At 37.2% G+C, this 26149-nt stretch overlaps 1 protein-coding gene across 4 annotated transcripts in view; it reads left to right on the top strand.

Moving 5' to 3' along the window:
* PTGER3 (prostaglandin E receptor 3) overlaps positions 1 to 25165 on the top strand; it is a 175941-nt gene extending 150776 nt beyond the window's left edge. Inside the window, exon 4 of one of the 4 annotated variants that reach the window (XM_045477834.1) lies at positions 24669 to 25165. In XM_045477834.1, the coding sequence (XP_045333790.1) occupies positions 24669 to 24999 (331 nt within the window). In that variant the 3' untranslated portion in view covers positions 25000 to 25165. Of the gene's footprint in view, positions 1 to 19741; positions 21188 to 24668 lie in introns of those variants that run through there. The other 3 variants (XM_045477839.1, XM_045477836.1, XM_045477837.1) reach the window with 3 other exon arrangements.
* The last annotated feature ends 984 nt before the right edge of the window (positions 25166 to 26149 follow it).

The raw sequence follows: 26149 nt of genomic DNA, 5'->3' as shown, positions 1-26149 counted from the left end.
TTAACATTTCAGATTGAAATTTCATTTGAAACATTTAAGAGAAACTGAAGTTTACCATATCTAAAAACTTAATTTATTAGATTTATAAGAATTAATTAAGTTATTGGAAAGATTGTTAAGTCACACAGTGTACTTAAAAGGAAATAAAAATATATCACATTAATAAATGTGGCTGGATATTCAAAGAATTTAATTAAGTTGTAAAGTATTCCTTCAAATTATTAAACTTGCTAGATTGATAAATTTCTTAATTCAATTTATAAACTAACATATAAGCTTAAGAAAAACAAGGGTTTCAAATTAATTGAATACTAGTTTTGCACCAAAATAATCTTGAATAGCTCTTTTCTAGGCACAAAAATTGATTTCAATAACGTGAAAATACACACAACAAGTTTCAATTCTGCTATGATTTTTGTCAAGTCACTTAACTTCTCTTAGCCTCAGTTCCTCATCTGCAAAACGAGGACATGGGTCATCTTGTTAACTTGCAGAGTTGCTGTAAAGAGTAAATGAGATATTTTGCATAAAGTGGTCGGCACGTGTTAAGCTCTCAATATTGAGAGTCTAAGGGGAAAAAAATATGATTTTTCTCCTAAATATAAAGGCAAAGGTTTTGTTTAGTCTATCCGTACGAGGGACCTTTAAAGTTTAATCCTCCATATACCTTCTTAGATAACAATTAGTTTGTTATTTTACCAATAACGTTTGGAGGATTAATTTTAATGCCCAAGGCAATACAGTTACTTGTGTGAAACCCCAGAGGCGGTTGACCACACCCTTCAAATCTTCACCAGAAAGTCAATGTAGGAAAGTAATAGCAAACCAGTGTCCCATTTCAGTTTTTAAAATTGGAGGCACAGAGGACAAAAAGTAAGTATCAGGCTCCAGGGACTTTATGCAACCAGTGTTTCTGTGCCAGTATCTGGGGCCAAATTACTGGAACGGGATATAAACTCTAGGGGAAGGGGGAAGTTAGTATTCCCTCTAGGCTAATAGTCGCCTGGTGAAATGTTGCCGTATTTGTGTCAGAAGGAACAGAGGAATGCAGTGCTGTCTGGGCAGAGTGCAAACAGAAAATCCAGAGGAGAGTTGACACAATCACTCTACATGACTTAGAATGTATTGTAGTTGATACAGACCAATCCACTGTTACTGCATTCCCATATTTAGGGGCTAAACATGCTATTTCAAGGGGAGAAAAGCATAAAATTAATTATTATGAGCACTTATAAAAATCTTCAAATATGTCTAATCTCTTGGGAAAAAAAGGCAACGATTTTTGATGTGTAGGGAAGGAAAATTTTTTTCTTTTACCCTTCTAGGTTCCTTTGGCTGGTCTATTAATTAAATTGACATAGGAAAACTTAGCAGGAGAAAGACAAATTTAATTGCATATGGGAATGCCATAACAATATGAGACCCCCAGACAGTCAGGCAACTAAGGCTTATTGACATCTTGAGCTAAGAAGGGGGTAGGTGTCTGAGACTTCAAAGGGGAGAAAGACAATTCACAGGAAAATGGGAAGAGCAAATGTGTGGTAAACAGATGTTTGCCATGCAAAGTAAAGATAATAGGACACAGAAAGTTTACCATACCTGTCCCATATTCCTTGTAGTTTCATCTGGTGATTTATTCTCTTCTGGGACAAGGCCCTCTATCTAAATTCTTTTAGGCAGCTAAGGGGATGGTAAAAACTCTTCCTTGAGTCTTTTGGGACATCACTGACTACAGCTCAAAGAATCTACCTGACTATGTAGCACATTTTGGGAAGGCTTGTTGTGAACCCCTTCAGATGATAACTCCAGGGGGAGAACAAACACAAATACAGAAAGGTACATCTGTGAGAGAGAGACAGGCAGAGAGACAGAGAGATGGGAGGAGTAGAGGAACAGAGAGAGACAGTCTCAGAAAAAGAAAGCAGAGAGAGAACAGATTCCAAGAGAAACTGAGAGAAGACACACAGAGAAAACAAACACAAAGAGGTGATATTAAAATAGAGAGGCCTCACACTGAGAGCTGATGAGACAAAAAGAATCTGAAAAATACATATATATATATATATATATATATATATATATATATATATATATAATTTTCAAGGCCCCAAGAAAGCAGTCAGAGGACCAGGGAAGGAAAAAGAAAGAAAGGAAGATAACACAGGGCAACATTCAATTTAGTCAATATTTATTGAGTGCCCATGGGGAACATGGCAACTTCCTGGAACTTAAGTGGAAATAAATTCAATTTTCTCCTGTTCTGAAGGGTGGGGAGGTTCAAGTCTGTGGAATTGCCTTGGGGCGGAGGAGGTATAAATACGGACAGGTCCATATTGTGCTTTGCTTCTAGATGGCTGGCCCAGCAATTCTGTGCCTTCTGGGGTGACCTGAAACTTTCTCTTCTCCCGGTTCCACGAAGGAAAAACAAATATTTAAGGAGAAACAAAGATGAAAGCATTATATTGTTGGTTTTCTTTTATACTTGTGATATCAGGTATAAACAAGTGTTACTTAGTAGTAACACCATATTTGCTAGTTAAACATAAAAATCTGGAATCTATATATTTAAAAAGAGAAATGTTAAAAATTATTTAAAAAGACTGAATCTGAGGCCACTTTCATTAGTCTCCCTCCTTACCATGTCCTGACATATATGATAATGTGAAGTATTTTTTTTATAAAATTTTTTTCAATGTTTCATTTATTTTTGAGACAGAGTGAGACAGAGCACGAGCAGGGGAGGGGCAGAGAGAGAGAGAGAGAGAGAGACACAGAATCTGAAGCAGGCTCCAGATTCTGAGCTGTCAGCACAGAGCCTGACATGAGCTCGAACTCATGGACTGTGAGATAATGACCTGAGCCGAAGTCAGACACTTAACCGACTGAGCCACCCAGGTGCCCCTGTGAAGTATTTTTAAAACAAATCTCTCTTTATTTCAAACATCTCAGCCTAGAAAATATTTCTTAGGAATATCAGAATACACAGACATATATCTGATCGAAATGTCTCCAAAAGACCTGCGGAGAGGGAAATATCTGTCACATGACTCATGGTATCCATCACACAAAAATAAACCAGAGGTTTAAGAGAAATACTACTATTCATGGCAGTGGGTTCTATAAAATAGACTTTCAAGGAAAAGACACAGTCATCAAAACTCATTATACCTTATCAGCAAACCCACACCCATTCAGACTAACCCATCTGAAAAACCTAAAAAACAAAACAACACAAAACACATGTGGCAGAACAATTTATGGGAATATTAGCTTACCTTTATTCTTCCTATATTTTCCTACCTCACAGCTAAACATTTGTTATTTCTTAGCCTCTGGTATTTTTTCACAGTGGAAAACAGAAGATGCTTAAAGTAAAGGGCTCTTTGTGATGTGAAGTGAGAGCTTTTTCAAGAAATTATGCTACTATTATCCTGAAGATGACAGTAGACAGGGTTTTGAGAAACTCAGGAAGAGGTCAAAGTCAAGACCCACACATTGTTCAGTAGCAAAAATAGCATTCCAGGGAGGTGGCCCATGGCAGTAGGAATGTCTCTTTGATGTACCACGAGAGTGGCACCCTGGGCACCAGATCCCAAACTTCCAAACTCCAAAGATGCCCTTTGATGCCTCAAATGTGAGATGGAGCAAGAGAATGGCCAGATCAGAAGGATTGGATTCTAGTCTGGAACAGTGAAGATCACACTGGGACTCAGTAAGTAGACAAATGACTGTATCTCAGATGATGTAGTACTAACTACAACTAACTCTAGGACCACACAGCACAGCTTCATGGTATGGTGTGTTCCAGTAGTGATTCGAATTGAATTTTCTTTTTTTTTTTTTTTTTTAATTTTTTTTAACGTTTATTTATTTTTGAGACAGAGAGAGACAGAGCATGAATGGGGGAGGGGCAGAGAGAGGGAGACACAGAATCTGAAACAGGCTCCAGGCTCTGAGCTGTCAGCACAGAGCCCGACGCGGGGCTTGAACTCACGGACCGCGAGATCATGACCTGAGCCGAAGTCGGACGCTCAACCCACTGAGCCACCCAGGCGCCCCTGAATTTTCTACCACCCTGGCAAAACAAGCTTAGAGAACAATTTGGGTTAATTTTATAAAAATAAACAAATGAGATATTTTATATGTATCTGTATTTGTGATCTGGGTGTCATACCTGCCATGCAAACTTTGGCATCACATAGAACTAGGGCTGGGTAACCCTTGGGCACTTTACTCAATTTCTCCAAGTCTCAGTTTTCTCCATCTGTAAAATGGAGATAAAAGTAGAACTTAATTTATAAATTACTATAAGCAGTGAGGATTAAGTGCACATAAGGTTCAGTGCCTGGGCCATAATAAGTATTCAATAATGGTTGCTATTTTTATTCAGTTTGAAAAATGAGTCCATCAGAAGTGAGACACAAAGCTTTCAGCCATTGTATAAACACAACTATTGCAAAGAGGGAAGCACCATCGGTTAGGTACACTGTTCACAAGATGGAAACAAGTTATTAATAGTTCTTCAAGAGAAATACACTATCCCTTGCTGGAAAAACAATATGAACACATGGCCAAGAAAAACAACCATTCCTCACAACTATACCAACATGAGGCCATACCCACTCATAGCAGCATGTCCAATAAACTTCAAACCCATGGAAAAGAACAATCGAAGCAATTCAAAATACTTAATATGGCAATGGCTTTTCAAAAGTCAACTGCTACCCTTCTCCTCTTCATTTTTTCTCCTCCCTTCCTCCACCACAACCACATCAGAGGCTACAGATATTTATAATTCTCTGAGTGACTAACTGTGACAAACTTTTAGCAAGAAGGCTGTGGAACTTGATAGAAGTATCTTAATATGACAGGTATACTTCTCCAATGGAACATGGGAGTAGAGAGCATATTTAATTTTTGATAAACTAAAATAGCACCTTAAAAATTGAATGACTCCACACAAGGACTTAAGAGTAGAGCCAGTTTCAGGTCAGATAAGGCTCCAGCTACTAGGTAATCAGGTGTGCATTTATGTTAGAAATCTTAGCTTGACCTCAGTCTATTCATTTTTGCGTGCCTCTATCCTGCCCAGATCATTTGGAACTAATCACTCGTCTCCGGTCTGTGACTTAATGGGCCCTGGTGGAAAAACCATTACTTCACAGTTCAAAAAATATTTCTTGAGCTTTTGCAGGATGAGGGAGGATCAGGACCAGTGGCAGACATACGATTGCAAAGGCAGGTTGGGCAACTGCACAGGGCTTTGAACAATATGCTAAAAAGAGGTGATGTGAATAGAGTTGTTCCTTAGACATACCTGATGAGGTAAGGAGAACACATGTATGTGAGAGAGCATGGAGGATGAAAAGGTAACTAGAAATCCAATAAGCTATTCAGAACAGAGACATTGAGGCAGAAATAAGCGCAACCACCTTCGTCCTGTTGCCAGGGTGAAATAAAAAAGTCCAAGTTTGAGTTCTGGTGCCTTCACAAAGGGCCCTGTCTTGGAGTCTCAGCCTATGGGAACACCTTAAGTACTGCCAGTCTGACTGAGCTGCTAGTGCCCTCTAGTGGTGGCCCACATGATGGCCATAAGCTGATCCAATTCCTGACCCATTTCCCAAGTACCCACCATCATGTGCTGGCTTCTGTGATAGCTGCTGGAGCCACAGATCTTCAAGACATTGGTTTTCCACTGAAGAAGCTCAAAGTTTACGATGTAAGACACAGAGATGAACACATCAGAATCATAGTGCATAGTCAGGGCAAAAAAAAAAAAATGTGGAATCACAAACTGCATAAAACAGAGTTCCTACAGAAGAGAGATGATTAACTTTTGGGTCTGGGGGCTTTGATGGTGGTTTGATGTCTGGGTTGGCAGTGACAAAGGCCTCCTGGAAGATGTGATTGGGCTCTGAAAGATTAGTAGGACTTCATTAGGCAATTAATATGAGATGAGTTTTCTAGGAACAGAGATCAACAGGGGTTACTTGGAGAACTGCTAGTAATTGTAATTAGGAACATCGAATGGGAATACAGTTAGATGGATTTTCTACTGGCCCATTCTGAGGGAAACTAAATGGTACTCAGTGTTTCCCAAACTGTTCCATTCAACAAACATTTATTAAGCATCTTCTGTAGGCAATGGATTCAATATTATTCTAGTCCTCAGGATGCTTACAGTCAAGCATTAAGACAAATTCAGACAGAAATATGAAGGGATAGTTTCTATAAAGAGCAAATTATACACAAGTAGCAGTTGGTAGCAAAGAACAGAAGGATTTATATTGAAAGAGGCAATCAAGGAAGCCTTTCCAAAGTAGGAAACACGACGTGAGCATGAAATGAAAGAACACACAAGCAGGAATTTGCCAGATGGTAGTCCATGGGGAGGTTGTTTCTGGGATGTGTGATGCACTGGCTGAATGTCTTCCTGCCTCTCTGGTCATGTTTACTTTACTTCCCTGGCTCCCCTTCTTCTCACCCTGCTGTGACCAATCCCTCAAGGTTCTGTGCTCAGCACTCAGCTCTTTGCTTTGTTCTTTCTCAATGACTTTATTCGCACCCATGGCCTCCACTGTGAACTTCAAACATTTTATTTAATGGAGACCCCACATTACTGAGTGCATTCCTTTTTACCTAGAAAGTCAGACTATCCCTAATGACATGAGCTGCAAATGGAATCCACCATCTTGAATGTCTGAGGTCCTCTCCCTTGGTTGGTTGTCCCATCCACCCTTTAGTTGTCTGGTGTAAGTCAAGAACCTTGAAAAGACCTTACTTTCTTCTTTTCTCTCCCCAACATCCAGTGCCTTTCCAAGCTCTGCAGAATTCATACATCCTTTTCTTTTTGTGTCCACTATTACTGCCTTATATTAGTCCCATAATCTCTTACCTGGCTGATTGCAGTGGTCTCCTAATCGGTCTTTCTGCTTCTAGCTTACCCCTCAGTTTATCTGCTTCACGATATTTCTAATAAGCAAGTCTGATCTTGTATTATATACCATCCGCTCCTCCTGCTTATGATGCTTCCGTGTTTCCTACAGCCTTCAGAATCAGGTCTCAGCTCCTTAGGGAGGTAGACAAACCTCTCCTTCTAACCTCTTTAGCACCATTTGCTGTCCTCTGCTTCAAGGGATTTTCCAGGAATTCCAAACTTATTGTAGGCCCTCCTAAACATCATGTTATTTCATACTTTCCTGTCTGGAAAAGGTGTCATCTAGAGTGGTCTCCCCATCATGTTTCCCACATGGAAAACTCCAATTTAATCCCCCAAACTCAGTTTCATGTCACTTCCCCTCATTGAGCCTTTCCTGGACCCTCCCTTTTTGATAGATAACCACTTTCTTCTTTGGGCTACTTCCTGGACCATGTGTGTGCGTATATTATGACGTCGTTTTGTGACCATCTGTTTACCTATCTGTGTTCCTTGCTTCAGGCTGAAGCAGCAGTACAGCAGGGTAATTAAGAAACTGGAACTGAATCCTAGCTCTGCCACTTATCAGAGTGAATTTAGTCTTATGAAGTTGTTTTCAGGTTAATGTGCCTCAAGTGCTTTGAACAGTGTCTGCCATAGAGTTAAGTGTTATGCAAAAGTTTGCTTTAATTTTTTTTTAATTTTTAAGTTTTATTTTTTTCAAGTGGCTGTCTGCCCAGTGTGGAGCCCAACATGGGGCTTGAACTCACAACCCTGAGGTCAAGACCTGAGTTGAGATAAAGATTGGACACTTAAGCCACTCAGACATCTGAGCCACCCAGACACCCCTGCTCTGATTTTTGCCCATGAAACTATGTCTTATTCATCTCCATTTTCCTAAAGTTTAACACAGTATATGGGACAAATGTTTGTTGAGAGAAGGAATGACAATCTTTGGTTCTTTCCTTTTCCTTGCTCAATTATCTAATGAATCCCTAAGTCCTGCTGGGTTTTCCTTTACAATGTCTTCTGCATTTTTCTTTCTGTAGTTACTATCAACATTCTTTCATTTATTCAACAGAAAGTTATCAGTAATCAAGAGTTTAAAAGGCACCACTCTGCTGAGAATACTGCTTTGAACAAGACAAAGTGCCTCTGCTATGGAGTCCCTCTGCTTACATTCTAGCAGATGGTACAGACACTAAATAATAGCACATTAATTATTTGATTGTAAGTGTGATATGTATCTTAACCTAGTGTTGAAGGTCAGAAAGTTTCCCTCAGAGAGGAAATTTCACTGATGTATGAAAACCTAGAAGTAAATAGCTTAAGCATAAGGTGGTAGCAGCTGTGGTAGAGAGCATCCAGGCAAAAGAAACATCCTGTGGAAATCCCTGAGTCAGGAAGAAATTTGACACACATAGATTTTGAGTTCCTTATGTCTGGATTATTACTACAAATGCTACCTGATCTCTGTACAAGATGACCTTCCATACAGTTCTACAATTACACTTTCTATCATGTTGATTCCCTGCTCAGAAAACTTCCATGATTTTCTGTTGCCTCCTGAATAACACATTAATTCCCCAGTTGTTTCTCATGACCCAGTGCAATATGGGCTCTAGTAATGGTCCAGTTTTTTTCTCTCATAAGTCATCTACATTTATATTCAGCAATAACCATTATGAACTATTTGATAATCCTGCACATTCCTTATTTTTTGTTACTTTCCCACATTTATCCATGTTGTTATAGTCACTAAAATGCCTTTCTTTTCTATTCCTATCCATGCTTTTATTTCCACAAAACAATATTTACTTGTTCTTTGTGTGATATGCTTTGGTATTTTCTATTCTAGTCTATTTTATTCTATTTCAGTTTTTAAAACAATCAAGTAGTAACCTACCAAAGTGATTTCACAACCCACTAATGGATCTTAACCCACAGTTGAAAACTGCCCTAAATAGACTTAAAGATTTTTCCATGATTCTTGAATGAGGTTGGCTTTAGTAGATTCTAAGTTTTCTTCCAGCAGTAGAATCCTCTAACTCAGTTACATCTTGAATTTTGGGCACCTGTATTCTCTCAAGACGGCATGGTAAAATTCTGCATGAACACATGATGAATGGGGGAGCTAATCATACAGAGCCAAGGAACCCTGAAGATACTTGGCAGTGCATTTTAATTTGTAGGACATGTCACACTTTGCTTTTCCAATACTGGCAATGTTCTGAACTGAAATTGCTAATTGTATTGAGCTGTTCCAAATCATATACTGGGCAAAGATGAACATGGGGGAGAATTTCCAGTCGTAACTGAGAAAACAAACAAAAGCCACCATTAGCAAGTAAATCCATGGCAATTAGATGCAACTGTAGTTCATATTATGTACTAAATATACTTTTGTGGATAGACTGCTCTATAACTGCCCAAGGGGAATACTTGAAGCTTTTGTAATAACCACCCCTCAAAGAATCTGTTTTTCTTTTTTTTTTTTAATTTTTTTTAACGTTTATTTATTTTTGAGACAGAGAGAGACATAGCATGAACAGGGGAGGGGCCGAGAGAGAGGGAGACACAGAATCCGAAACAGGCTCCAGACTCTGAGCTATCAGCACAGAGCCTGACGTGGGGCTCGAACTCACGGACCGTGAGATCATGACCTGAGCCGAAGTCGGATGCCCAACCGACCGAGCCACCCAGGCGCCCCAAGAATCTGTTTTTCAAAATCATTTTTATATCATGTTAACTTTCAGTAGATAATTTCAGTTTTTCAGTATCTCTTCTATTTTAGATTTTGCAATGTCAACACCTGGATCAACCTGTCATCTTGTTAATGTTCTTCAAATCTTTGTCTCCAGCCCAGAGTACATTTGTGTTTCATTTTTTCTATATATCCTACTGCCAACTGGATGTGGCTATAATAATGACCCCCAAACACGCCAAACTCATCAATCTAAAATTGAATTCATTATCATCACCCTAAATCACACCCCTCCATCCCCCGCATCTTACTTTGATTAGAGAATGACAAACCATCTTTCCACTTAAGCGAGAGATCAGTGGCATCAGCTTGACTTCTTCAACTAACTTGCCATAATTCTTCCTGATGTTGCATCCTATATGCTTCTTAAATCTATCTACTTCTCTCCAACCTTCCTGCCTCTACTGATGTTCAAGTCTCCCAAATGGTCCTCCTGCCATCTTTCCTAACATATTTCACAAAGTGGCCATTGTCACATGTCATTCTCTAGCTGGAAATCATTCAGTTAACTATTATTCCATTTAGGAAAGATTCTAATGGAAAGTACCTAAAATTGCTTGCAAAGCCCCCCTGAACTGTCCTCTACCAACTGTTCTTGTCTTGTTTTCATTCTCCTTTTCTCTTCTTCCTTCTCTATATCTCTCTGTCCATTCTTATTCTACCCACCAATTACTTTTAAAAAGTTCTTTATGTTTCAGATACTTTTTTTTGGGGGGGGGGGTCTGCAACACTCCTTTTTTACTAGAGAGCTATTATTACTCTTCCCTCAAGCCACATCTTAGATATCCCATAGAAAACATTCCTGGAGTTTTCTAAGTCCAGGCTTTGGGGTCCTCCTGTCCTCCCTTAGTTCCCTATTGCTCACCATTATGCTATATTGAAATAACCTGTTCACTTCAGTCCAACATTGTGATCACAGAAATTATTCAACATCATATCTCTATTGCCTAGTACATAGCAGGTGTATGATTAATATTTCTAGAATGAACAAATATCTTCTGATTTACTCTCTGTCAAGTGGTAAAGAGACTCTCCTTTGGGAGGGCCCTGTGGTGTCAGCCATGCAGGTAACTTGGGAGATAAGTTTATGCAACCCTGGGATAAAGTATTGGAAAACTATTTTGATTGTAAATGATGACTTAAGTCATGACTTAGGTCATGATGTTTAAACGGTATCAGTAGCATAACTTACTTAAAGAAATGTCCATATATTTTATGTGTCTAACTTTACAAGCTCAGGAATGGGTAAAAAGGGGAGGGTTATTTTTGGCTCCATAAAATCCCAGTATTTCAGGTAATCTCTTTCCTCTTTAAAAAATTTTTTTAAAATTATTTACTTATTATTTTTTTTTTTTTAAGAAAGAAAGAGAGAGCAGGGGAGGGGCAGAGAGAGGAGGAGACACAGAATCTGAAGCAGGTTCCAGGCTCCGAGCTGTCAGCACAGAGCCTGACACGGGGCTCAAACACACAAGTGGTGAGATTATGACCTGAGCTGAAGTCAGATGCTCAAACAACTGAGCCACCCAGGTTCCCTCAGGTAATCTCTTTTCTTAGACAACTAAATTTTACTCCTTACCAGATTCATAATTCTCAGATCAATGGGGCTTTCACCAGTTTCATTCACTTATTCTCATTCATCTATTTCTCACTGACAGAATATCTACTAAGTGCCAGATACTGAAAATACTAAATGAGTGAGATTTCATCCCTTCCCTTAAGATCCCATCTATTCAGAGCTGGGAGGAAGGAGGAAGGAAACAGACATGGAAGCTGTTATAATATAGAGGCCCTCCAAGCTCATGCAAACTTGAACTTAGCCAAAGAATTCCACTGAGGCATTAAAAAAAATGTTAAGGATGAGAAAGTTTTGCTTTATGTAGGAAAAAAAACAAAAGTTTTATGAGTGGTAACTCTTCTGAGAGGAGAACATACTGCAAAGAGCAGATACCATAAGGGGAAGATATTTTTGCTTATGGAACTGGAAAGATTCTCATTGCATTAGTTCACATTTAGTCAATGCCATTTGAGTTTGTTACCCTTTTATTGAATTCCACTCATAACTGAAACACAAATAGTCTGACAAAGTCTAGACATTTTTTTCAAAGACATATAGGCAAAACATAGCCAATGTGATGAGAGTTTGTGCTTAGTTACAGCTGGTCAACACTTACATCTTTTGACAATTATTAAAACGTAAATGTCAATGGTGAGGCTGCTAATGCTGATACCAGAAGAGTGGGAAAGTATGCTAAAGGATTTTTGCAAAATTAAGAAAAATTTGAAATTAGCAAAACATTTCTGAACAGAATGGTTCGGCAATTTTCACAAGCTAAGCATTCTTCAAAATACATTTCTGGGGCTCTTAGATAAATATTTAGAGCCTCGTTGAATCTCTTGCTATTTCTTTAACACACTTTGCTGTATGACATCTTATACCTTTGCTGTTCTTTCTGATTGGCACAGCCTTCAGTCCCCTAGATGCCTGTTATACTCAAATCTCATCTCTTCAGTGGAGCATCACAGCAGAATCAATAGAAATCTCTCAGGCTGAATTAATTCCTCCCCACTCATTTTATGCCCACAGCATTTTGTGATTTGCCTTTCAAATTGCCCTTATTACATTATATTATCCTTGTTGGTAGATGTTTCTTGGTTTCCTAACAGACTGGGAGCTACTCATTAATTCCGCAGCCACAGGACCCAACAGTGTCTGATATATGTTAAAGCTTCCATCTAGACAGGTTGAACGGCTGGATCATTCTAATATTTTTCTCCATCTCTTCTGTGTCACTGGAATATCAAGTTTCTCCAGTTTGGGCTAACTTCATGATGGATGTTATTAAAAATTTTGAATCTGGGGTGCTTGGGTGGCTCAGTCAGTTAAGCATCTGCCTTTGGCTCAAGTCATGATCTAATGGTTTGTGGGTTCTCTGTGGGCTCTCTGCTGTCAGTGCAGAGCCCGCTTCAGATCTTCTGTCTCCCTCTCTCTCTGCTCCTCCCCTGCTCACATGTGCTCTCACTCTCTCTCTCTCTCAATAAATAAATAATTATTTAAAAAATTTTTAAGTTCAGATCTCACAATTATAATGTTTTTTGTTTTGTTTTGTTTGTTTTTTTTTTACTTTGACACAAATTTATCTTGGAAAAAGCAAGGGATTGTAGTTTTAAAATCCATCCCTGTCATTGACAGATTATGTGGTTTGGGACAGTCAATTTTCTTGCCTTGGACATTACTAAATTATCTCTATATTCCCCATCTTCTCTAATTCTATGAACCTGTATCCTTTTCTGAATTCACGCAAAATTAATCGTCTAGATCACACAATTGTGTATTTAATTAACAGTTTTTATTGACCCTGACCTTGTTTCTTTGCTTTGCTTTTCCTTAAAAACACATAACCAAATTGAAGTTCTTTATCGTTTACTATAATGTTGTTAGGGCCCTGAAAGTCAGATGTACGTTCAATTCTTGACTATGTCACTTACAAAACTAACTTTATATTATAGGTGAGTTTAACAAGGCCAAGCCCCAGTTTCTTTCAGTGTGAAATGAGAATAATAATACTAGTGCAGATTGTATAGTGATGCAAAAGTCTTAATAACACATACATGTTCACTGATGAGTTAATCACTAGCTTCTATTTTCTCCCATTACGTATAATGTTTTATCTGTTTCTTGCTGATTGCCAGATATTGTAAAATCTAATGCCAATATAATGCCAAGTAAATACAGTGCCAAGTGCAATTGCAAATCTTGTCGCAGACGCAAAGCTTCACAAAATCGGTTAAAATAAAGTCACATAATTTCTAAACACACATGTAAAGCCATTGACAAATAAATTGAAGAAAAGAAACTAATAAAAATATAACAGACTAGGCTTCTTAAAGACACTGAATGGAATATGGGAATAAATAGGTAAGTCTCTCTAGTATTTATCACAAAAAGTGACCATATTCATGATCATGCTCTAAAAAGTTTTAAAAGGACATTTTTATTGTGATTCATTTTTTTTTTTAATGCTCAAACTTAATTATTTAGTTTCTTTGCTTTTCTAAGAAGTGACTTATGGAGGCAATGAGCAAGAGGATGAAATTCAGCATGAGAATAGGGAATCTCACCCCGCAGGTGTCTTGGGGCGGACCAGGGACAGCAGCCAAGACCACATAGTCTCATTTCTGCCTCAGGTCAGCCCTGGTGGTGCTGCTTATCAGCGACAAGAGAAGCAAAGGAGAATAACATAAAGACTGTTCATCCGACTGTATGTTTGACATCTAGTAATTTCTTTAAAATTTCAACCTGGGGTGCCTGGGTGGCTCAGTCGGTTAAGCGTCCGACTTCAGCCAGGTCACGATCTCGCAGTCCGTGAGTTCGAGCCCCGTGTCGGGCTCTGGGCTGATGGCTCAAGAGCCTGGAGCCTGCTTCCGATTCTGTGTCTCCCTCTCTCTCTGCCCTTCCCCCATTCATGCTCTGTCTCTCTCTGTCTCAAAAATAAATAAACGTTAAAAAAAATTTAAATTTCAATCTAAGCAACTCTATTCAAATATGAAAAATAAACTAATAATTTCAAAACTCCAGTAGAAGTTTAGTAAACATTAATTTCACTTGTTTCTATAACATTTTACAATAAAAAAGGTAATTTCATTCCTTTTTTTGTTCTATTAGTAACTGTGAAAAACAAAAACAGGGATTATTTCACTTTTACTCCTGAAAAAGCAAAAGTTGGCAATGTCCACTTAAATAGTCAGAGATAGGACACAGGCTCCCTGACTCCAGGACATAATGGTAAAGATGTCCTATGATGTCCCTTCTCTTTCCCCAGTAATACTAAAGTCTTTACACTGTAGTTCTAATTCTCATTACAATCTTTTCAAGGTAGATTTTGTTGACCCCAAATATAGGTAAGAAATCTGAGATTCAAAAAGATTAAATAAACTTACCCAAAGTCACTGGTAAACCTAGCTTCCTACCTCCACATCCTCACTATTTTTCACTCCTTTCTTTGCTGAAGTTCAGTGTTGAATGTATTTATTAACAATAGAAGAACTATAGAGCGTGCCCCTGGACTAGGTTATGGTGTCATGCCTCTTTGGGATCAGTTTACCTGTCAAAAGGAGGGAGAGGGGGAGGAGGTGAATTTACCAGTGAAAATGGTGGACTTACCCAGAGTGGTAATTTTCCATGGTGGGGAAGATCAACCAGTACCTCCTTGATCTCTCCAAATTCTGGCTGAGAGACAGTTCACCCAATTCGGGGGTCTGCATAATAATGGGGTTCAGGGATACCTGAATAAAGAGATTCCCAGGCAGGTCAGACCTGTGGCAGTGGGGTTGCTTCTTGTTTTGTAAGCCATGTTTAAAACTAGTATGTGGTTAAACACTGAAACAACCAAGAAGCACATTGAAAAGTGAGTCTCGCACTCCCTGACTCCCCTCCTCATGAGCAACCCTTGAATATCCTTCAGGAGACTGATCTTGCCCAAAGCTGTCTCCCAGAGTGTTCAACAGACCTTTAAATCTCAAGCCACACTGAGTAGGGTGCTTTAGATACATTGCTTATTTGTAGCTAGATGGGGCACCATAGTAAACCACCCCTTTTTACAGATGAGGAAATCGAAGCCCAGAATGGGGGAAAAATAATAGAGAACTATACCCACAGAGAAGAGGCTTTAAAGAATAATAGAATTTTAGAAAGTCTGTCAGGGAAAAAAAGTGATTATTTTAAACCTTTCGGTCTATTCAGTTGTAATTACTGGTACATTTGAGACATAAAATTTAAAAATGATACATTTATTTTACCTTTGTGCTCTTTTTCTATATACTTTCTAAAGGTGATACTAAAGAGCAATGAAATGACCAAAAACCATGTTGCACCAAAAAAAAAAAAAAAAAAAAAAAAAGAAAGAAAGAAAGAAAGAAACCCAAAAAAGAATCTGTAATTCGTATAAATCTCTAGACTAAACAGATCAGGTCACTGCCTCCATCACCCCATTTAGCCAACTGAGATGTGAACTATAAAGAGATTCAATAAACTCCTAAGGTCACAGAATTTAAAGTCTGTTATGAAAATATACCAGCTACTCTTGCACCATTTACTGTTTTTGATGGCTATCTTTAATCTATGCATATTATAGTACAAATATAAAATCTCGTTTAATAAAGCAATAAAGAGAATACATCAGCTGAAACTATGGTCAGTAAACTGTAGATTGAATTTATGTGTTGCAAGTGACCATTTACTTCTACTTACAGTACCTCAAGTCAAGGATTATTTGGGAAGGGTTTTTCATATGGGTGATATAAATTACATAAATGAGACAAAGATGATGAACATATGCATTTTTAGGTTATATTAAAGTTGCAGCAAAACAGATGTTTTCTATCAGCTGAAGACTAAAAATAAATAACCTATATGGAAATTTTGGAGTTAAATCTGCTGGCTTCATAAGGAGATTTTGACATCTTTTTTTTTCTTTTTAAAATAGAAAATTTAGTGCTATCAACTATTAAGCAAGACAGAAGAAGAAAACATAGTTTTCTCTCACACCACATTCTTAGAGGTATTTTTATAACTTACTATAATTATTTTAGAATACAAAATTTTAAATGGACTCTATAACGTTTCAGATGAGTTTCAGGACCAAAAGTCTCTCATTAGAAGGTGATGCATTTGTTCGTTAAAATTGTAAAGCTGAAAGGCGTCTTTCTTGGAAATGCTGAATTGCCGTCTAAACTAAATAATAATAACCGTAAAACAGGTTTTGTGTTCTCTCTTTTATTTCACACATTCGTATTAAGATTAGCAAATGTAGGGGCGCCTGGGTGGCGCAGTCGGTTAAGCGTCCGACTTCAGCCAGGTCACGATCTCGCGGTCCGTGAGTTCGAGCCTCGCGTCAGGCTCTGGGCTGATGGCTCAGAGCCTGGAGCCTGTTTCCAATTCTGTGTCTCCCTCTCTCTCTGCCCCTCCCCTGTTCATGCTCTGTCTCTCTCTGTCCCAAAAATAAATAAACGTTGGAAAAAAAAATTAAAAAAAAAAAAAAGATTAGCAAATGTAGAAAGCAAGTTATAAATGCGGGCACCAACCTACAAGTGGCCTTGAAAAGGAAAGCTGTTCCCAGGGAAAAGAAACCATTAGGATTATTCAAAAGCAAATGAATTCTCAATATATTTTCACATTTGACAATGAACATCTATTGTGTCAATCACTGTGTTGTCACAGAGACATGACAGACACAGCAAAAGAAAATGTCCCATATTACCCTTCAACCCCGCATGAATCTCAAAATCCACTAATTCCAACTCCTATCCATTTCAGTCCCCATGTCCTTAGCTCCTCTCCTCACCTCACTAAAATTCTCTGGGGGAGCGCCTGGCTGGCTCAGTCAGTAGAGCATGCAACTCTTGATCTTGGGGTTGTGAGTTTGAGCCCTACGTTGGATGCAGAGATTACATAAAAATAAAATCTTTAAATAAATAAATAAATAAATAAATAAATAAATAAATAAATAAAATTCTCTGGTCAGTCATTATAATCACCTCCTTGCATATGTTCTTGAGGACTTCTTTTCCATAGCTGGTTCTGTTCCATACTTACCAGAACTAGACGGGTTGCAGGTTACACAGATGTAAACATTTGTCAAAAGTTATCAAGTTGTATGTACATTTAAGAGTTATCCATTTTGTTGCGTGAAATTTTACCTTTAAAAACTTTAAACAAATATTGAACTTCAGTTAGTAGGTTGGCTTTTTGCAATACTATGGGTTAGCAATATCAAAACTTGCTTAAACATATGAGTAAATATATTGAAAGTAATGGGACTAGTATTTTAGGGGGAAGCTATATAGGTGGAAAGAAGAAACATTTGTATTGGATTGGAAGAAAGTATTAATATAAACTCATGATTTTTAATATCTACCTACCTAGCTAAACACATTTAGAAGTGATTATAGATATAACCATATATGTGTATGTACATGTACATGTACTAGATATGTCCACTGAGATTATCTAAAAGTTATGACAGCATTAGCAATGAGCATACCTAATGCCTATGTCTTGATTTCTACTTATCATTTGCATTAAAAGGAACTAGACTTCTTAAAGAAAAAAAATGATTCCAGGTCTGTGTCAGAGGGAAAAATACAGATATAAAGTATATTACTGGGAAAATTGATAACATTTGAATATAGGCTATGAATTTGATAACAGTGTTTATCAATATCAATTTTCCTGATTTTGTTAATTGTACTATAGTTATGTAAGAGAATGTCCTTGTTTTTAGAAAATATTCACTGAACTATTTAGTGGTAAGGGGTCACAAATGTCTCCAGTTTACTGTCAAATAGTTCAGAGAAAAATCATCTGTCTATCTATCTATCTATCCATCATCTATCTTTCTATCACCTATTGAGAGAATGCAAATGATAAAAACAATTGGGAGAAAAAGTAAACAATTGGTTAATATAAATAAAAATATTCCTTGTTCTTTTCACTTTGCCGTAAGTTTGAAATCATATCAAAACAAAAGTTTAAACAATATCTTCAATGGCTTCTTGTGTCAGTCAGTATAAGACTTAGTTTCAAAAATGGCCAAAAAGTGTCCACATTGTCATGTGTACCTTCATTGCTTCTCTGATGCCGTCTTTTCCATCATTTTCTCTTTCAATGCTTTATCCTCAGATGTCCTTGTAACATATCCATCTTACAAGATGTCCTTGTTACATCCCTCATGTCCTTTAAGTCTGTGCAAAAATCTCACCTTCTCAATTGGACCTTCTTCTTTTCCATTACATCCTGCCTTACCCCCAACCTTCACACTCTTGATCTTCTTCACCCTGTTTTACTTTTTCTCTTCTATGACACCTATTAACTTTCTAACAACCATATGACTTATATGTCTTATTTCTGTCCTTTTGCCATTCTCTAGAATGTGAATTCTGCAGACAAGAGTTTTGTCTGCTGCCTTTTCTGGTATATCCTAAGACCTGGGACAGTACAAGTCACTTGATAAGTATTTGTTGAATGGAAGAATTATTACTATCACATTGTCAGATTACCTCTGGGAAACATTTACTCTTTTGAATATTAATATTTAAGGATATTTTTTCTTTATAGTTCTTAGCTCACTGTAGTTAGTGTCTATTAGGTATTAATATCTGTCATCATGTTAAAGCAGTATAGTTTCAGCTATTTCTGAAGCATATATCTAACTTAATTGGAATAATTTAAGGAGTTTAGAGAAAGTACTTAAGAAAGCCATCTGAGCTTCACAAGGAGGCAGTAAAATGCTCTGGCTCCTTCTTTTTATCATCAGTTCCTCAGCTTTGAAGGTTTGGAAATAAGAAACTGGCTCACACTAATCAAAACTCATGAGATACTGGTGAGCATGCCAGTTTAAAGAATTCTAGTGAGAAATAAAATTTCTACAGATATCAGATATTTGAATCTTCTACTCAGCTTATTTTCCTTAAGAACTTGGCCTGGAGTTCAACAGATAAGTACAAAGTTACTTTTGTGGAATCAGAACAAAAGGGATGAATTAGATTATGCTAGCCCAGTGAATACATTTTTCTGTCTAAGGACGGAGCATCTAGGAATACAGTATTGGAAAATCCACTCCTCTGTACAGGGCATTTTCTCACTTCATGATGTTGAAAAGGATAGTATTATAACTGTGTTTGGAACACTCCCCCTTTTGAAGTTTCATGTTAATAATCGGTTCACACATTTCTTCCTTTAGTCATTTTAGTACACACCTAAGCCACAGTCAAGCCCTATTGCTATTGGTTTCCAAAGGAAATCACATTGTTCTTTGAAGATGATACGCTGAAATCATTAGTTTAGCTTTTAGAGGTGGTATGAGGTGATTCCTCCACTGTAACTCATGTCTCTATTGTCTTCAATTAGATAACAAAGAAAATGTTTAATAAAAGCTGCTTAATGCTTAATCAAATTAAAAAATTCCTGAACAAAGTTAGGCTTCATGAAGTTCTAAAATCTCACTAGGTCACTGGTTCTGGACCACAAGACAGTAAAAGCATTTCTTACTATTCCTTCCCCTAAGTGCAGGTAAAAGTCCTGGACATGATATATAAAACAAACATAAGAAGACTGCGAAGGTATAGAGAAGACTGACCAACTATGAACCTTGGAACCCAGGAAAGACCAAGATGGCCTTCCTTGTTGATTCCTATATCCTGGACTGGGTCCTGGAAAAAACATACCTGGAAAAGCCGATGGGAACTGACAAAAAAGAGCCCTCATAAAATCTAGTTCTTCCTGGCAAAGGACAAAGAAAGGAACAGCTTAACAAGATGAAAAATTTTTAAATAATAACTGCCCTACTGCAGAAGTGCACCATGGAACAAAATGCAGCTCTAGCCCCATCACAGTCAGCAAAAGCTGAGTGGGGATCCTAGACTTCTACCCTTGCCGGGCTGTAGTAGAGGCCTGCAGTGTGATGTCAGAGAAGCCAAGCGGGGAGATGGGACTCCCACCCTCATCCAGTGGTAGCAATCCTCTCCCAACAGTGTCAGTGGAAGTCAGCCAGGATCCTGGGCTTCTGTCCCCACCTGGCAGTAATAATGCACCCTCCCATCTCCGCAGAAGTGATACAAGAGGAAGCAGTTGGGGAACTTTCACTACCAGCCAGCAGGAAAACAATTTCCTTCTTGCAGTGTCAGTAGAAAATATAATACTTTTCTGACGTGGATCTCAATGTATGCAGAGGAAGTATTTAAGATAATTATATTACAAGTGAAAAGCAGTAAAGTAACTCAAAGGGAGGCAAAATTTCCACATTTGATTCTGAAAGTAGTAGACCTTTGTGGTGATGGAAGAATTCTGTATCTTGATTACAGTGCCGGCCACAGGAATCTACATACATGTGATAAAATGACATGGAACCATATACAACATTGTACCAATATAAATTTCCTGTTTTGACATTGTACTACAGTTAATGCAAGATGTAACCATTGGGAGAAAGTAGATGAGGGTACCCAAGGACTTTTCATTATTGCAGCTTTTTGTAAATCTATAATTATTTCAAAATAAATAGTAAATAATAAAAGTTTAAGAGATCTTTAATAGGGCATATTTGTAAACCTCTCCTAACCATGCAAAAACATAAGAAGCATATGATAAAGAGTTGGTATAAAATTATTAGAGCAGATTTCCTCAGTAATTGGTTGGGGGGGGGAGGGGAAGATTCATAGTTATTTATGACCTATCTGTTTCAGGGAATGCAATTTTCTTTTGATGTTGATATTATTATCAATTTCTGCTTTTTCTTTTTAAATTTGAGTATAGTTGACACACAATATTATATTGGTTTTGGGTGTATGATTAGTGATTCGACAAGTTTTATACATTATGTTATGTTCACAACTGTAGCTACCTATCTGTCCCATGACATTGCTGTTACAAAATCATTCAACTTCTTTTTATGTAGTCAATAATAACACTGTATAAAAGCTCATGAGTCATCTTGTCTGGTCATTAATATAACTGACAAGTTTTTAGCATTTCCTAAAGAAAAGATGATTTGGGACGCCCGGGTGGCTCAGTTGGTTAAGCATCCGACTTCAGCTCAGGTCATGATCTCATGGTTCGTGGGTTCGAGCCCCGCGTCGGGCTCTGTGCTGACAGCTCAGAGCCTGGAGCCCACTTCAGATTCTGTGTCTCCCTCTCTCTCTGCTCCTCCCCCACTCAGGTTCTGTTTCTCTGTCTCTCAAAACTAAATAAACATTTAAAAAATTAAAAAAAAAAAGAAAAGAAAAGATGATTATCTTCAGCTATCAGGGAATAGCAGCAGATACCTTGGAAGCCTGCAAGGATTTTTTGTTTTGTTTTGTTTTGCTTTTTTCCTCCTTCAAGAAAGTGAAAAAAAAAAAAAATAGAAAGGAGTCTCTGGATCTATTAGTGGCACAAGTAGCAGCATCAAACTGTGATAGCCAAATACATCCGGACCTCATTGCCCATGTGTGTCTGATTTTTTATCTACAGTGAAAATCCTTCCTGTCCTTCCAACCTATAGAAAACATTTTCTAAGTTTCTTCAAAGCCCAGATCACTTTTCTGGGAATTGATCCCATCATCCTCCTAACAGTCCCATTTGAACTATGTGATCTTCTCCACTGGTCACAATTGATTAGACTAGTATAGGAAAGGAAATCCTATACTAATTTGGAATTGGGACACACAGACTCAAATTGAATAAACTTAAGGTCCAATGTTGCCAGTTTTCTATAGTCATTACTTCTTCTGAATCATGAAATATTCCAAACACAGGAAAAAACCTACCCAATTTCTTCCTACTGTAAGTTAACAGATATTAATGTACTACCATATTTCTCTCAAATTTCTTTTTTACTAAAAAACTTATGAACATTTGGATATAGAATTAAAATTAAATTTTTTTTCAACGTTTATTTATTTTTGGGACAGAGAGAGACAGAGCACGAACGGGGGAGTGGCAGAGAGAGAGGGAGACACAGAATCGGAAACAGGCTCCAGGCTCTGAGCCATCAGCCCAGAGCCCGACGCGGGGCTCGAACTCACGGACCGCGAGATCGTGACCTGGCTGAAGTCGGACGCTTAACCGACTGCGCCACCCAGGCGCCCCTAAAATTAAAAAGGCTAGTACAAGATGTACCAACCACCAAGATATAAAAATAACCAAATTTTTGTCACATTCATTTATTTTTTATTTATGTTTTAATTATGGTAAAGACACATAACACAAAATTTACCATCTTAACCATTTTTAAGTGTGCAATTCAGTATTGTTAACTATATTCACATTGTTATGGAATGGATCTCTAGGACTTTTTCATCTTGCAAAGCTGAAACTCTATGCCCTTTGAACTATTTCTCATTCCCCCGTCCCCCAGCTCCTGGCAACCACAATTCAACTTTCTGTTACTATGAATTTGACTACTATAGATACCACACAGAAGTGGAACTATTCACCAATTGTCTTTGTGACTGTTTATTTCGCTTAGCATAATGTCTTCAAGGTTCATCCTTGTTGTAGCAGGTGACAAGATTTCATTATTTTTTCACACTAAAAATATTACAGTGTATATATTTTCCACAACTTCTTTTTACATTCACCAATTGATAGACATTTGGGTTACTTCCACTTCTGGGCTATTGTGACTACTGCTTCAATGAACTTGGGTGTGCAAATATCTCTCTGAGGTTCTTTGAATTCTTTTGGATATATATACAGAAGTGGGACCACTGGATCACATGGTAATTGTAGTTTTATGTTTTGAGGAATCTCTATACTGTTTCCCACAGTGGCTGCACCATTTTACATTCTCATTCACAGAATGCAAGGCTTCTATTATCTTCATGTTCTCACCAACACTAGTTATTTTCTGGTTTTTTTGATAGTGGCCATCTTAATTGGTGTGAGGTGATCTTGCATTGGGATTTTAACTTTCATTTCTTTAATGATTTCTTTAGATGTGCATTTCTTCATATGCTTGTTGGCCACTTGTATATCTTTTTTGGAGAAATGTCCATTCAAGTTTTTTGCTCATGTTTAAATTGGGCTGTCTTTTGTTGCCATTGAGTTGTAGGGGTCCTTTACATATTCTGGATATAGCTCCATATATAATATTTGCAAATATTTTCTCTCATCTGAAGATTGCCTTTCATTCTGCTGAGTATTTTCTTTGATGTGCAGAAGTTTTGAAATTTCATGCAGTCTCATTTGTCTGTTTTTACTTCTGTACTTTTGGTGTCATACCAAAAAACCATTGCCAAATTTAATGTCATGAAACTTTCCCCCTATGTTTTCTTCTAAGGTCTTATGTCTCACATTCAGGCCTTTAATCCATTTTGAGTTAATTTTTGGTAAATGGTATAAGATAAGGATCCAACTTCATTCTTTTGAATGTGAATATCCAGTTCTCCCAATACCAATTGTTGAAGAGACTGTTCTTTTCTCTATTGCGTAGTCTTAACACTTTTGTTGAAGTCATTTGACCATATGCAAAAGGTTTTATTTCTGGGCTCTCTATTCTATGCCATTAATCTATATGTCTGTTTTTATGCCAGTACCACACTGTTTTAATTAATGTAGCTTTGTATAACTTAATGTATTTTTTTAAAAAACTGTTCACAATTTTCCTTCTTTATATATTTTATAGCAAATATCAGACCACATAATTTTACCCCTATGTGATTCAATATAAATCTCTAAAAATTGTGGACATTTTCTTTTCAGAAAGTATCATCATTACTTAATAAGATTGGCAATGTTACTTTGTTATCATCCCATACCTAGTCTAAAATCAAATTAGAAATTGTCTGGAAAATGTGTCCATTGATTTATTTGAATCAGGATCCAAACAAGGTCCCCACTTTAATTTGATTACATCTTGTAAGTCTCTTTTGATTCAGAGAAGTCCTACCCTTCCTCCTTTTCCCCTCAGGCATTGATTTATCGAAACTGGATTCGTTGTCCTATAGAATGCCTTACATTCTGGATTGTTTACATCCTTGTTCTGTCACTTAACTTGTAAATGGAAGTTAACCGGGGGCTTAATTGTATGATCATTTAACTATACATTGAAATTCACTCAGAACTTTGATTTTTTTTTTCATATCTATATGTAGTTTTCTTAATTCACTTGCAAACTGGAGATTCTGGGGACTTTTCCTAGTTTCACTGGTTATTCTCAGATGTCTTCCCATGTTTCCACCCAGAATATGTAGGTCTTCTTCCCTTAGTAATGAATGTTTGTTGGCAAATTTTTTGAACCCTGAGTTGGAGTTCAACCAGTGGAGTACACCAGCTGTCCCCATTCATTTCTCACTATTCCTGCCACCCAGCTGTGTCCTTATTCTGCTACTGTAGGTAATTTATCACTTGTGTTCACAATCTGAAGTTTTTGGAAATATCTTGCCTTCTAGTTTATACAGATGTTGTCAATGGATTTCTCATTTGTTATCCTAATTCATTTGCTTATTTTTCAGGAGGAATTTTTTGGAGATTAAAAATCAACCTTGCTGCCAAGATCACATCACTGGAAGTTTCTCAACTTTCTTTTTGTTAAGGAAAGAAAATATCACAGAAAAACCACACCTCCCAACCAATTCTTTTTCACTTTTTCCCCTATGCCCACCCCTAAAGGTAACCCCATCCAGAAGTTCCCATGCATGTTTTTTTTCACTTTTACTACATGTATATGCATCCATTAAATTTGTATCCTACTGTTTTGTGAGTTTAGAATATTTACATATATGTTGTCATATTATATGTATGATTTGCTACTTGGTTTTCTTCACTCATAATTGTATTTCTTGAAATTTATCCATATTGAAACATGGAGCTCTAGATCATTAATTTTAACTGCTGTAGAGTATTCCATAGTTTGAAGAAAGCATAATTTGTCAGTTCCCTGACAAGAAAAAATTATTCTATTTCACTATAATAAGTAGCAGTACGAAAGAAAGAAAGGAAGAAAGAAAGAAAAGGAAAAAGAAAAGAAAAGATAAAAGAAAAAAGAAAAAAGAAAAAAGAAAAGAAAAGAAAGAAAAGAAAAAAGAAAAGAAAAGAAAAGAAAAGAAAAGAAAAGAAAAGAAAAGAAAAGAAAGAAAAAAATAACCAGTGAACATGTTAGCTTGTGCCTATCAGCATGAGTTTCTCTAAGATAAATATTTAGGAGTGCAAGTGTTGGGTCAAAGGGCATTTGCATCTTCTTATGTTCATATGTATAAGAGTTTCCTCCATGTGTATCTATACTGAAATTTGTGATGTTTTCACTTCTTACATCCTTGTAGGTGTGAAATGGTATCTCATTGTTAATTTATTTTACATTTTCCTGATTGAAATGTGAGTTTGAGAAACTTTTTTATTGATGATTTGGTTCTCTTCTGTGACTGGCCTGTTTATGAAATTTCTCCTGGTTTACATGTCAATTTCTTAATGATTTTCGAGGGTCTTAAAAATATCTTCTAGATAATAACCCTTTTTTGGCATTTATTAAATACTATGGATTTTCTTAGTGTCTTCTCTCTCTCACCCTCTCTTGTTTTTTCAATTTCTATCTCTGCCTCTACCAGTGTCTCTGTTCCAACAACTCTTTCTCTCTCTATAGCCCAGACTTTGTCCATGAAAACATCTTGGGAAACAGGCAGCATACCAGTCTTTTCATTTTCCCAAATCTTTCTCAAAACCACGACCACCACTTACATTTCTTTCTGGAACGTCCTTTCTTTCTGAAGCATTGACACTCAGTAACCAGATATTAAGAACAGAAAAATTCTACCTTTATGGACAACCTGTTTGTCAGTTATAATCATGTTCTGTATATTAGTTTAAGTTCAACTGGTGTTTTTCCTTTTTATAGCATTTCTCTTATTACACTTTTCCTTATTCTGGATCTTTCCTATTCCCTATCTTTATCAGGATTTTGCAAGTCTGGTGAGTGCAATAAACAAAATATTAATTGTGT

The sequence above is a fragment of the Leopardus geoffroyi genome, chromosome C1 (assembly GCF_018350155.1).
Source record: "Leopardus geoffroyi isolate Oge1 chromosome C1, O.geoffroyi_Oge1_pat1.0, whole genome shotgun sequence".
NCBI classification, from domain to species: domain Eukaryota; kingdom Metazoa; phylum Chordata; class Mammalia; order Carnivora; family Felidae; genus Leopardus; species Leopardus geoffroyi.
The sequence above is the reverse complement of the archived record's forward strand: the minus strand, read 5'-3'. Positions and strand labels throughout refer to the sequence as shown.